The 14,322-nt window shown below is 42.4% G+C and overlaps 1 protein-coding gene across 3 annotated transcripts in view; it reads right to left on the reverse strand.

Annotated features, from left to right (window-relative positions):
* stxbp1a (syntaxin binding protein 1a) overlaps nt 1-14,322 on the reverse strand; it is a 48,902-nt gene that overhangs the window by 20,625 nt on the left and 13,955 nt on the right. For 2 of the 3 annotated variants that reach the window (XM_014128368.2, XM_014128369.2), the window contains exons 2-6: nt 7,118-7,167; nt 2,093-2,174; nt 1,141-1,217; nt 708-786; nt 158-261 (exon numbers count right to left, since the gene is read on the reverse strand). In XM_014128368.2, coding sequence (XP_013983843.1) covers nt 158-261; nt 708-786; nt 1,141-1,217; nt 2,093-2,174; nt 7,118-7,167 — 392 coding nt within the window. Of the gene's footprint in view, nt 1-157; nt 262-707; nt 787-1,140; nt 1,218-2,092; nt 2,175-7,117; nt 7,168-12,260; nt 12,280-14,322 lie in introns of those variants that run through there. The other variant, XM_014128370.2, reaches the window with a different exon arrangement.

Genomic DNA, 14,322 nt, shown 5'->3' on the forward strand with positions numbered 1-14,322 from the left:
TGCCCCACAAGGGCTGATATGTACATAACTCTCTAGCTATTCTAGGATCCCTCTATCTCTGGATCTTTCCCTCTGGCTCTTCATGGATCGCTCAATCTCCCTCCATCTCTATATCTCCCTGCCTCTCTCCTTCTGTTTCTCTCCCTCCGTTTGGTACCTGCGATTCGTAGGGCAGGAAGGCGATGTTGATCTCTGTCAGGGTCTTGATGGATTTGGAGGCCCGGCTCTTCACTACCTCGTTGAAAAGTGGGTCTGGGCAGGCTGAAACAGGGAGAGGTTGATGTGAGTGTGAGTGGTGGTTCTGCGTGGCTCAGTTGGTAGAGCATGCACGGCACTTACAACATCAGGATTGTGGGTTTGATTCCTGCTGGGGCCACACGTATGAAAATATATGCACACACTACTGTAAGACGCTTCGGATAAAAGCATATTGAAACATGGGCTGGTATATTAAGAACCCTTGTTTCAAAGGATGATGAGGCTGAAAATTATGAGCTCTATTTTAGGTGTCTAGAACAACTCTGGTTTTGGAATAAAATGAACCGTGAAAAAAAAGTGTTTTCCTTCATTGCAAGTCATTTTACCAACGTCACAGCCCTCTCCACTAAGAATGAATGGCTGAGGTTGCACTCATGTCCATTGAGCTGTGTAGTGAATCCACAGAGCGATTGAGGTGTAGTGGAAAGGCTCCTCAGGTATCTACTCACAGTCAGTGAAGAAGACGTGAGCTGCTTTGTATTTGGCTGAATGGGGGTCTTTGAAGTCTCCGATTAGGGTCTGCACAGACTGGAGAGAGAAGGACACGAGAGAGTAAGACGTCTGTCGTGTGTGTGTGTGTTTCTGTCAGCGTGCGTGTGCCTGCATGTACTGTACGTGTTTGAATAAGGATGGGAGAGGTGGAGAGTAAAACTGGTAGAAGGAAGGTAGGAAGGTAGAGTCCAGTCAGCTAGAGATCCTGTCCACAGACACACATGAGTATTGTGTGGTTTGCGTAGGCTGAGTCAACAACCCTGGGTTTGGGTACCATCTTATACAGAATGGTGGCATATGGTCTCTGTGTACAGTGAGAACAGAAAGCTGCCAGAGACAGTGTTCTAAATATAGACTGTGAGAGGGAGATGATGGTGTGTGTGTGTGTACCTTGTCAGTGGGGGTAATTAGGTAAATGGCCTCCAGGGTGGGAAGAGGCTCTCGCCGCTTGTTTATGTCCTCCACAACTGGGGGGGGAGAGAAAAGAAGAGAGAGAGAGAGAGAGAGAGAGAGAGAGAGAGAGAGAGAGATGGTTATATCATGTTAGCTGAGTCATGGTAGCCAAATGGTAGCACAGTGCATATGTAACAAGTGTTGTAGAATTACACAAAACCTGAATAGTTCCCATTCCTTTTTTATGTTGCACACTTCCTTCTGCATTCCCCCTCATAAACATCCCCTGCCCCCCCCCTTAGGTTACTGAAACATTTCCCCATGAAATCATAATCAATCCTATATGTTACAACACTTATAATGAGTTGATATGGTTTACTTACATTATAATGTCTCCCACCATTCATCGGGATATTCATGTTAATTTGTACTTTGCAGAGGAGTTTGGTGTATTAGGGCAGCTAAGTATTTGTTCATGGAGGTTTTTCCTGTCATTATCAGTTATGTCATGTGTTTTTCTTTGTCAAGTTACGTTGACGATATGTAAGTGTTAGTTTGCAAGTGCATGTCATGTACTGTACTGTACGTAACGCCTGTCTGTCATTGAGAAAGTTGGCTAGTCTAGGCCTATAGGTTATACAGTACATTTCTCTTTCATAATGTCAATTGCATTTGTCTTTACATTGTTATGTCATTCATGAGCTTATTGTTATATGCCCTGTTTACTGTACCCATGTGGAAGAGAGCAGTTTGGCGTATTAGGGCAGCACAGCATTTGTTTTTAAACGTTTTTCCTGTCATTATGAGTGAATAAAAGACCTACACCAACCCTGATCCTTTGGTCGTATGTAAGCCAATCAAAACACAACGCAGAGGCAATGTACACCCCGGTCACACGTACAGTATAACAACAGAGGCTGATGACATTTAAACAGAGCAGAGTGCTTACTGGTGATGCCCTCTGACATGATGTCTGTCATCTTGCAGCAGGAGGACAGCATCCTCATGCTCAGCTGGTCCACAATCAACGCCTGAGACCAGGAAGAGAAAACAATGAGAAACCAGAGAGAGTGAGACAGAGGAAGAAGTAAGACAGAGGTTTTGGAAAACAAGGTTAGGACTCTCTAATCATATTCAAATGTTTCATTGGTAGCACTGGTGCAGTGCACCCAACTTAAAAACGTCAGGAGCATCAAACAGTATTGAGGACACCAGAAAAAGAGATGGATTGAAATGAATTTAGATAGCCTATATGACTACTTTTGATGTAGCTATCCAGAAGCCCCTTTCTAGTCATTATACAACATTAACAATGTCTACTGTATTTCTGATCAATTTGATGTTATTTTAATGGACCAAAAAAACTTGCTTTTCTTTCAAAAACAAGGACATTTCTAAGTGACCCCAAACCTTTGAACGGTAGTGTAAGTCGAAGAGCCTTATGGTCTTGTCAAATAGCTGTCATGTAGCCCTACTACCATTGCTGCCAGGTGGTGTATACCACCACTATGGTGGTTGACAGTGAATGTTCGGGGTACAGTAATCGTGGGTTCAAGGTGCCTTCGCATCAAGCTTTTTTATTAAGGAAAAAAATACCTGTTCACTCCTGGTCGCCTATGCTGAATTCAAATACCGCATTCGTAAGTGGATGATTATAATAATGCATATCAAATGTTGTATATGTGAGTGTCGCCTAAATAAGAAATTAAGTGGTGTTTTTGGTCTAACAGCAACCTTTTAGTATGCTATTATTTTCGGTATGTTAGGCCTGTGTAGAATACTAATGAATCATTCAAATATATTGGCAGACGTTGATTCAGTTTTATCTGAACTTTATTAAACGACCACCATTCTGAAAAGTGGTGGAGTGTCGCTCTGGTGCACTCCGGCAGCACTACGCTACCCAAGGGACTCCAAGAAGCTCCTCATTAAATATATGTATCCCGTTTCAAGAAGCTAGGCGTATGTCGCATGTCACTACTTCATAGGAGAGGCATGTGAACGTTTTTTTTGTTATATATATATTTTTTTTAATCAAAATACGTTTTGACAGAAATGACTTCTGGAACATGTGAACTTTCATGTGCCTTAATAACAAACTTGTATGCCATCTTTAAATACAAATAAAATTGTTAAATTAGGAGCCTACAGGAATACAGGAACCTTCCCGCTAGCCATGATTGGCTGAGATAATGGATGGGCTGGACATGCCGAGAGATGAGTTCAGGTTTGGTCTGCCATGTAGCATGTTTCTGTCTATAACATGAGCTGGTCAGAACGTGTGGATAATCCTTTCTACCGCAGCTTTTTTTGAAAGATATCATGAAGAACTGAAAAAGTGTTGCAGTGCTGCACTGAAGTTATCAGGTGCTATTGACAAAGGTCAGTGGGAAAAAGTTGTGATGGACTACTTTCTGGAGGATGATCGTGCCATGTTGACTCTCTCGGACCCTGAAAATGAATCAGACGATGAGGAAATCCCTGATTTAGGTAAAAACATTTTAATTGAACCAGACATTGTAGAGTCTTCCCCATCACTGTCCTCAGAAAAAAATGGTGATCAAAAGTGTTGTTGTCACAAAAGAAGTTGACTGAGTTTTGAAATCCCTGGAACACCAAATACGGAGGGAGTTGAAAAGAGAAAACAGGAGGCTGTTGTATAAAACACCTGTCTCCGGATTACATCTTCAAACTAAGGGCAACCATGGCATCTGTGACAGAGGGAGAAGCGTTCATCCATGTATGCGGTTAAGCGTCTAGCCTACATTTTTAGATATTATACATTTCTAATTTAGTCAGAAAGTCGTTTTCATTGCAAGTTAAAGCGTACTGTTAGCTAGCTAACGTTAGCTAGCTGGCTCGCTAGCTAACGTTATGTGAATGATCTGTGTAGTAATATACATTTATAATATCTCAGAAAGCCATTTGCATTGCTAGTTATAGCCTAATGTTAGCTAGCTAGCTAACATTGAACCTAGTAGATTAGCTTTAACTTCCTGCAGATTCATGCATGGTGCATGCATAGTATCATGAGTTGGGATTATGGTTAACTGTTTAGCTAGCTAGCTACATGTCTAAACAAAAGACTCCATTATGCAAGTAACCATTTCACTGTACCGTTTACACATCCTGTATCCTGTGCACGTGACAAATAAACTTATAGTATGTGTTTACCAGAGACAGTACTGTGAAGAACAACATGACCAGCAACAAAATCAGATTAGGATATAGGCCAAGGACTAGATAAAGTGTATTTTTACGACTACTTTTTGCTACTACTTTCACCACTTTTAGTCTTGAAAGCTTTGGTTGTTTACTACACTACCTTATTCACTCTGTTTAGCACATGGCCGGTGGGGCTATGGCTTAAGAGGATGTGAACAATACTGAATTGTTTAGACAAGGAAGAGCTCTCCAGTAGGTGTACCAAAACATTCACGGGCCATTTTCTCAAAAGTGGAGTTACGAGTTTATCAACTTCAAAGCAGAATTACTTTCCCATTGCTCCTCAACGGCAGTGTATTATATACCATTTCCTAGCTCTCTACTTTTATCCAATGTAAAAAACACAATTTCAAATTTTGCTACATAGGAACAAATCCAGGCGGTGGGTGACATACTTGTAATCTTGGTGCACTACCCTTCGCAACACACTAATCACAATAAATGTAATTCTACACTTCAAAGGAAAAATATATATCTCACCTGGGATTCGAAGTAGGCACAAACTGTGAAAATGACCATGAGCCAGGTTTGCTACACTGTGGCCTATTCATGCTGTTTTTATGCCTGTTAACTTGTTATGGATAGGGGGCAGTATTTTCACGACCGGATAAAAAACGTACCCGATTTAATCTGGTTATTACTCCTGCCCAGAAACTAGAATATGCATATAATTAGTAGCTTTGGATAGAAAACACTCCAAAGTTTCTAAAACTGTTTGAATGGTGTCTGTGAGTATAACAGAACTCAAATGGCAAGCCAAAACCTGAGAAGATTCTGTACAGGAAGTACCCTGTCTGACCATTTCTTAGCCTTCTTTGTCATCTCTATCCAAAACAGAGGATCTCTGCTGTAACGTGACACGTTCTAAGGCTCCCATAGGCTCTCAGAAGGCGCCAGAACGTTGAATGATGACTCTGCAGTCTCTGGCTGAAAAACAGTAGCGTATTTGGATAGTGGTCGATCTGAGAACAATGAGACGGGCGCGCGCATGCACGTGAAGAGGCCATTTTATATTTTCAGTCTTTGAACGAAAACAACGACTCCCGGGCGGAATATTATCGCTATTTTACGAGAAAAATCGCATAAAAATTGATTTTAAACAGCGTTTGAAATGCTTCGAAGTACGGTAATGGAATATTTTGAATTTTTTTGTCACGATACGCGTCCGCGCGTCACCCTTCGTTACCCTTCGTTACCCTTTGGATAGTGTCTTGAACGCACGAACAAAACGCCGCTATTTGGATATAACGATGGATTATTTGGAACCAAACCAACATTTGTTGTTGAAGTAGAAGTCCTGGGAGTGCATTCTGACGAAGAACAGCAAAGGTAATCCAATTTTTCTTATAGTAAATCTGAGTTTGGTGAGTACCAAACTTGGTGGGTGTCAAAATAGCTAGCCTGTGATGGCCGGGCTATCTACTCAGAATATTGCAAAATGTGCTTTCACCGAAAAGCTATTTTACAATCGGACACCGCGATTGCATAAAGGAGTTCGGTATCTATAATTCTTAAAATAATTGTTATGTTTTTTGTGAACGTTTATCGTGAGTAATTTAGTAAATTCACCGGAAGTGTTTGGTGGGAATGCTAGTTCTGAACGTCACATGCTAATGTAAAAAGCTGGTTTTTGATATAAATATGTACTTGATTGAACAAAACATGCATGTATTGTATAAGATAATGTCCTAGGAGTGTCATCTGATGAAGATCATCAAAGGTTAGTGCTGCATTTAGCTGTGGTTTTGGTTTTTGTGACATTATATGCTAGCTTGAAAAATGGGTGTCTGATTATTTCTGGCTGGGTACTCTCCTGACATAATCTAATGTTTTGCTTTCGTTGTAAAGTCTTTTTGAAATCGGACAGTGTGGTTAGATAAAGGAGAGTATTGTCTTTAAAATGGTGTAAAATAGTAATATGTTTGAAAAATTGAAGTTTTCGGATTTTCGAGGAGTTTGTATTTCACGCCACGCCCTATCATTGGATATTGGAGCGGTGTTCCGCTAGCGGAACGTCTAGATGTAAGAGGTTTTAAGAACACTTTCATGACAGTGTTCAATAACTAACTAACTAACTACGTCAACATTTGGAATTGGCTGATGCAAAATGAGTCCAGCTGGTCTTGTTAGCAAAGGTCTCTGAGTGTGCTGGGTTATCTGATGGGAAAAACGAACATAACGGTCTATCATGTGCAACTACGTTGACAATTTTAATTGTCTGGTGTGGATTTTGAGACTAGAAAATGTTTAAATTAAACTTTTTCTCAATGTTCTCAAATATGGACCTGTAGGTTTTACTTTTAACAATAAAGAGGGATTTTATCAACTTCCAATCTCCTCGAAAAGTTGCTGAATTTCCTCTTCACTCTCACAGGTGAGGTGAAATCCTACAATGTATCCTCTTTGCTCGTGATGTGTGTTGCTCAAATAACGATACAATGTAACAACAGCCGGAAGGCAGAAATATAATTTTGCCATTCAATGTATTATCTGGGTGAATATTTTTCTAGGTACCTGGTGACACCAAATAAAAACTCCAGGTAATATTTACGAGAATACACAACGAAATGGTCACAATTAGACCAGAGCGTCCATGTTTCACTGAACAATTTCACTTTTATCTTTCCATCGTGGGAATGAACTCTGTTTTCGGTCAACAAAGCTTGAAAAATCCTGATTAACAGAATTTTAAAAAACAGTTAAACTGCAGTATAACAAAGACAAATATTAATACTAATGGGCCTCTCACCTTCCATTCTCCCTTCTTCTTCACCTTCTTGATGACATCATTCATAATCTCTGTGAAAGAGAAGAGAGGAGACGAACAGGTCAGAACATTCTTTGCTTCACATGCTTCTTCCCCGTGTGCAACCTTCCAATGTCAGTTGATATGATTTTCTTTGAGTTCTTTTCAATGTCAAAACCTCCTCACATGAAGATTTCAGCGTACAGTACTGGTTAATAATATACAGTCATTTTATCTGATCTGATTCATTGACGGGAATCAGACTGTTTACATATAGTGATGAGTGACAGTGGAGCACAGGACACAAATGAGCACTCTCTCACACTTATAATCATGCCTCTGGGAACAAGGCTGAAGAAGAGTTATTCCGCTACGGAGGATCTACACAAGTATTCACTTCCAGATCAACCACAGAGCACACTGACACCAAAAATATGCTTCTATCAACCACAGAGCACACAAACACTAAAATATGCTTCTATTGGACAGCATTGCTCTGCTCTTGACAGCCTGCCTCATAGCTGTCATGTATAATTGCTGTTGTGCTGAATATGTGATTCTAGTCCATCGGAAGGATTCATGTTCATCAAAGCAAAGTCATCCAACCCCTCTTGGTACATTTAGTATTTTATTAGGATCCCCATTAGCTGTTGCCAAGGCAGCAGCTACTCTACCTGGGGGTCCAAACAGAGATAAAACTTGACATCGTACAAAACATTGGGCTTTATACACATTTACATTACAATACTACATTACATTACTAAGAATAGTGTGTGTGTGTCTCTTCAGTCTGCGTTGTGCCGCGAGGTGTCGTTTTACCTGTTTTTTAAACCAGATGTTACTGCTAGCTTGAGATACCCGATGTGGAAGAGAGGTCCATGTATTCATGGCTCTATTTAGTACTGTGCGTTTCCTAACCTCTGTTCTGGACATGGGAACTGTGAAGAGACTTCTGGCGGCGTCTCTTGCTGGGTATGTATGAGTGTCTGAGCTGTGTGTTAACCGACTGAACAGACAACTCAGTACATTTAACGTGCCAATACCTCTCACAAAGACCAGTAGGGATGCAGTCAATCTTTCCTCTACTTTCAACCAAGAGAGATTGATATGCATGTTGTTGATATAAGCCCTCTGTGTATTTAAGGGCCAGTCGTGCTGCTCTGTTCTAGGGCAACTGTAAATTGCCTATGTCCCTCTTTGCAGCACTTGACCATATAACTGGGCAGTTGTCCAGGTATGATAAAACTAGGGCCTGTAGGACTTGTTTGGTCGATTGTGATGTCAAGAAAGCAGAGCAGCACTTTATCATGGACAGACCTCTCCCCATTTTGAATCAATATGTTTTGACCATATCAGCTTGCAATCTAGGGTTACATCAAGCAGCCACCTCAACTTGCTCAATCGCCACATTAACATCAGCATGCTGCCAAGGGTTCAGTTCTATATTAAGTGTATGGTTTATGTGTGCATGTGTGTGTGTGTGTATATGTACCCATGTATGCATTGCCATCCACTATCAAATACTCACATCATTGCAAGGAGAGAGTATATGGCTCCTTAATTGGGGAGGACTGGCTCGTGGTAACGGCTGGAGTGCAATCAGTGGAATAGTATAAAATAAATCAAAAACACATGATTTCCATATGTTTGATGCCATTCAATTTGCTACGTTCCAGCCATTATTATGAGCCGTCCGCCCCTCAGCAGGCTCCTGTGCTTACACTGTAGCTAGCAAAATGGAGGGCTGCTGCTACACATGAGTCAAATGCATCTTGAAACACAGATGATGCCTTCTTATGCAGTTACATTCCAGACTGGCTTCCATAACAGAACTAAAGAATCAAATGTATTATCCAATACGCAGAGAAGACACATTTTTGCCAGATGCAATTGATTCTCTGAACGGAAAAAAACAACAACAAATCAATTATTTTTGGTTGACTGCCATTGGCTCCAGTTCTCCTCTGCTGCAGCAAGAATGGACTAATCCCATAGGTTGTCTGTGGATCAGGCTAAGGCAGGCGGCCATGTTTGTGTGGCGATGCCACTATTAGCCCGATCGCTGTTGTTGGCCATCTGGCTGCAGTATTGGGATAAATCCATTTAGGATGACTCTCTTTAATGTTTTGCAGTATCACCATATAAAACGGTATTAAACTGCTAAGCCCTTTGGATCAGCAGTGCCCAACATCTAGGTGTACACAGAGATACAGACGGATTATCACAGATTAAACAGGATGTGTGTGTGAATGGGCTGTGTGGAGACTGCAGGAACTTTCAAAGAAGGAATTGGATTTGTTGGGTAAATGCTGCCGATAGTCATTTGTGTAGACAACATTAACCTCATGGTTAAATTACAAAATGACATTTGTTTTCTTACTCTGTAAGCAGTCTATGTACAGTGCCATTTAGGTGGACTATCCCGTAAAGCACAGACCACTCAAAGCCAGGGGGTTAGGTCTGTCCAGCAAAGCAGCACTATAGACATAGATGCCCTGATGTGACCATGATGTAGGTGATCTGAGTAAGAGGATACTTATCTGACCTCCATAGGGAAAGAGGACAATCTTGGAATAGACGTGCTCATTTACTTGTAGTCTTTGTGGGGAATAGCTGAGAGTGAATCGCTTATTCAGCTCTTGTCTATTTCCAGCTCTTTCTAGGCTATGCCACAGGAAACCATTTCAGCAGACAGGATGCCGTTCTGGGATTGTTCTGGCTCTCCCTTGACCCCCCTGTGTGGCATAACAGTACAGTCACATAGCAGGCAGTCTGAGAGGAGGGAAGGAAACTTAAAGCAACTGTCCAGTGTTTCCAGATTTCTATGAAATATGACGTACAGTGTAATTGATTACAATATGTTTTAATTCAGTATGATAAAAGCAGGTTTTCTGTGTTGTAATGGTGATGGCGTACCCCAACAACAGAATGGTGTGGGCGTACAGCAGTCATTAAAAATATTCATGCGAGTAAACAGCTAATTGGCCGGCTCATCCTTCAAATTTTTTAAACGGTCTGTTTGAGATACAAGTTTGAAGTTGGGTTTTTGATGTGTTTTTTCTCCAATTTATGCTTTGGCCACAAATACTAGTATAGGATGAGTCAACAAATTTTATTGGGTATGACGTATGAGTTAACAGAATATTCACTTCTAAAAGTGAGATTTTCACTGGACAGTCAATTTAGTTTAACAAACACAGTGGCACAGCTGTGTCAACCAGCAGAGTAGAGAGGCTAACAGCCTCACACAGTCACAGACAGGAGTCTCCAAGGACTGTGGGCTATCGTTCTCCGTGGCCAATGTAAGTAAGACATTTAAGCGTGTTAACCCTCGCAAGGCTGCCGGCCCAGACTGCATCCCTAGCTGTGTCCTCAGAGCATGCGCAGACCAGCTGGCTGGAGTGTTTACGGACATTTTGGAGTGTTTACGGACATTTTCAATCTCTCCCTATCCCAGTCTATCCCAGTCTGCTTCAAGATGTCCACCATTGTTGCTGTACCCAAGAAAGCAAAGGTTACTGAACTAAATGACTATCTCTCTGTGGCACTCACTTCTGTCGTCACAAAGTGCTTTGAGAGGCTAGTTAAGGATCATATCACCTCTACCTTACCTGATACCCAAGACCCACTGAGATTTGCTTTCCGCCCCAATAGATCCACAGACGATGCAATCACCATCGCACAGCACACTGCCCTATCCCATCTGGACAAGAGGAATACCTATGTACAGTATGCTGTTCATTGACTACAGCTCCGCCTTCAACACCATAGTACCCTCCAAGTTCATCATTAAGCTCTGGTCCCTGGGTCTGAACCCCGCCCTGTGCAACTGGGCCTGAACTTCCTGACGGGCCGCCCCTAGGTGGTGAAGGTAGGAAACAACACCTCCACTATGCTGATCCTCAACACAGGGGCCCCACAAGGGTGCATGCTCAGCCCCTTCCTGTACTCCCTGTTCACCCTGAATGCGTGGCCACGCACGCCTCCAACTAAATCATCAAGTTTGCAGACAACACAACAGTAGTAGGCCTGATTATCAACAATGACGAGACAGCCTACAGGGAGGAGGTGAGGGTCCTGGCAGAGTGGTGCCAGGAAAATAACCTCTCCCTCAACGTCAACAAAACAAAGGAGCTGATCGTGGACTACAGGAAACTGCAGAGGGAGCACGCCCCCATTCACATCGACGGGACCACAGTGGAGAACGTGAAAAGATTCAAGTTCCTCTGGGTACAAATCCCTGACAATCTGAAATGGTCCACTCACACAGACAGTGTGGTGAAGAAAGCACAACAGCGCCTCTTCAACCTCAGGAGGCAGAAGAAATTCGGCTTGGCCCCTAAGACCCTCACAAATGTTTGCAGATGCACCATTGAGAGCATCCTGTTGGGCTGTATCACCACGTGGTACAGTAACTGCACCGCCCTCAACCGCAGGGCTCTCCAGAGGGTGGTGCGGTCTGCCAAACGCATCGCCGGGGGTACACTGCCTGCCCTGCAGAACACCTACAGCACCCGATGTCACAAGAAAGCCAAAAAGATCATCAAGGACATCAACCACCCGAGCCACGGCCTGTTCACCCCGCTATCACCCAGAAGGCGAGGTCAGTACAGGTACATCAAGGTGGGACCGAGAGACTGAAAAACAGCTTCTATATCAAGGCAATTAAACTGTTAAATAGCCATCACTAGCCGGCCTCCACCCAGTACCCTGCCCTGAACTTAGTCACTGTCACTAGCCGGCTACCACCCGGTTACTCAACCCTGCACCTTAGAGGCTGCTGTCCTATCTACATAGACATGGAATCACTGGTCACTTTAATAATGTTTGCATACTGTTTTACTCATTTCATACATACAGTGCATTCGGAAAGTATTCAGACCCCTTGACTTTTCCCCAATTTTTTTACATTATAGCCTTATTCTAAAATTTATTAAATTGTTTTTCCCCCCTCATCAATCTACACACAATACCCCATAATGACATAGCAAAAACAGTTTTTTTGAAATCTTTGCAAATGTAGTAAAAACAAAAAAAACTGAAATATAACATTTACATGTGTATTCAGACCCTTTACTCAGTACTTTGCGAAGCACCTTTGGCAGCCTCGAGTCTTTTTGGGTATGACGATACAATCTTGGCAAACCTGTAATTTGGGAGTTTCTCCCATTTTTCTCTGCAGATCCTCTCAAGCTCTGTCAGGTTGGATAGGGAGAGTCGCTGCAAAGCTGTTTTCAGTTCTCTCCAGAGATGTTCGATCGGGTTCAAGGCCTGGCTCTGGCTGGGCCACTCAAGGACATTCAGAGACTTGTCCCGACGCCACTCCTGTATTGTCTTGGCTGTGTGCTTAGTGTCGTTGTCCTGTTGGAAGGTGAACCTTAGCCCCAGTCTGGGGTCCTGAGCGTTCTGGAGCAGATTTTCATCAAGGAACTCTCTGTACTTTGCTCCGTTTGTCTTTCCCTCGATCCTGACTAGTATCCCAGTCCCTGCCGCGGAAAAACATCCCCACAGCATTTAGAATAAGGCTGTAACGCAACAAAATGTGGAAAAGTCAAGGGGTCTGAATACTTTCCGAATGCACTGTATATACTGTAGTCTATTCAATGCCACTACGACATTTCTCGTCCTAATATTTATATATTTCTTAATTCCATTCTTTTACTTTGAGATGTGTGTGTATTGTTGTGAATTGTTAGATATTACTGCACTGTTGGAGCTGGGAACACAAGCATTTCACTACACCCGCAATAACATCTGCTAAATATGTGTATGTGACCAATAAAATGTCATTTGATTTGGTCAGTCTGGCATATGCTACTAAACATAAATAGTGGAATAGAGTAATACAGTATGCACAGTATCTCAGTGTTTGTGTCGGTCTGTGGCTCTGACCAGACCAGTGTAAGCTCTGGGATGGGTTAGAGCCAGAGCTCTTTCAACTGTAGGTGAATCAGCCATAGCTGTCCTCAGCCTGAGACATGTGTCACTGTAAATACTAAATTCATTTGACATCTTATAGATATGTTAAACATCACGTCTCATATGTTCAAATTAGGTGGACACGTCACTTTCACCTGATGCTGACTTTGTCTTCCAGAGTACAGCAGAGAGAATTGGAACGGCTGAGACATATGCAGATGTTCCTCAACCATTCACCTCACAGGGAGGCAGTGTTGTAAGATCACAGCATAATGAACAGCTGTCGCTTTAGCAGCCTAGCTTTAGCATCAACATTTGCATTAACATCAACCCATACCACAATACTAGGCTAGAATTAGCATCAACCCATACCACAATGCTAGGCTCCAGCAGGAGTCACGCAACACGCTCTTCATACAGATAACCAACACAACGTAACAAACCCAACAGGATATCAGAGACCATTATCCTTTCCACTTCAATATGCTTTGATATCAAACATTATCATTAAGTATGAGTATGCTTAGCACAGGGTTTGTAAGCCTTTTATCCACACAGGAACAATTAGTCTCATTGAGAGGCTGGCTGGCTGTTTGTTGTGTCATTGATGTGTATTGGTTATGTAATGGTTGTGTATTATGTCTTCCACTCCGGAAGAATCCTCAACCTTGACCCCAGCAAACACTGCCTAGCCCTACCTACTCAATACTCTGAATTTAACCCTTTACCTTCCTGTTCTGCCTTGGCGGTCGGCGACTATGATTACATGATCCATTTTCTCTAGATCTCAGCATCAGTCCCAGGGAATGTAACACCCCTGCTCTTAAAGACTCAGGTGGCCATTTTAAGCAGGACACAGCCCCTCCCATATTATTTTCCCTCTCATCTTCTGGACCATGGAGTACCTATACTCCTAGTCCTGGAGGGCACACAGCAGGAGCTACATTCACTCGGAATTGTCTCAGTCAAAACAATTAGCACCTTGACTGGTTTGGTCCTGGCTGACATTTTGGACGGCTCTTGAAAAGAAGAGAATAGACAAATTTGGTTAGATATTTGGTTCAATTATGCCCTGGTCATATCTCATTAAGCATACTAAACACAGTTATAACATGTATGTATACAAAACAAATATTTAAAAAACAGAGGAAAATCGAATAGAGATATAAATATTGACTACTGCTCTCCCTGGTGTGATCGTCAGTAACAGAGGGAGTAGTGTCTCAGAGTGCCCTTCCACAGACTTAGCCGTTTACAAACATCCATGAGTCAGTCAGCTGTGTGAGCCC

The sequence above is a fragment of the Salmo salar genome, chromosome ssa11, assembly GCF_905237065.1.
Source record: "Salmo salar chromosome ssa11, Ssal_v3.1, whole genome shotgun sequence".
In the NCBI taxonomy this organism is placed as follows: Eukaryota; Metazoa; Chordata; class Actinopteri; order Salmoniformes; family Salmonidae; genus Salmo; species Salmo salar.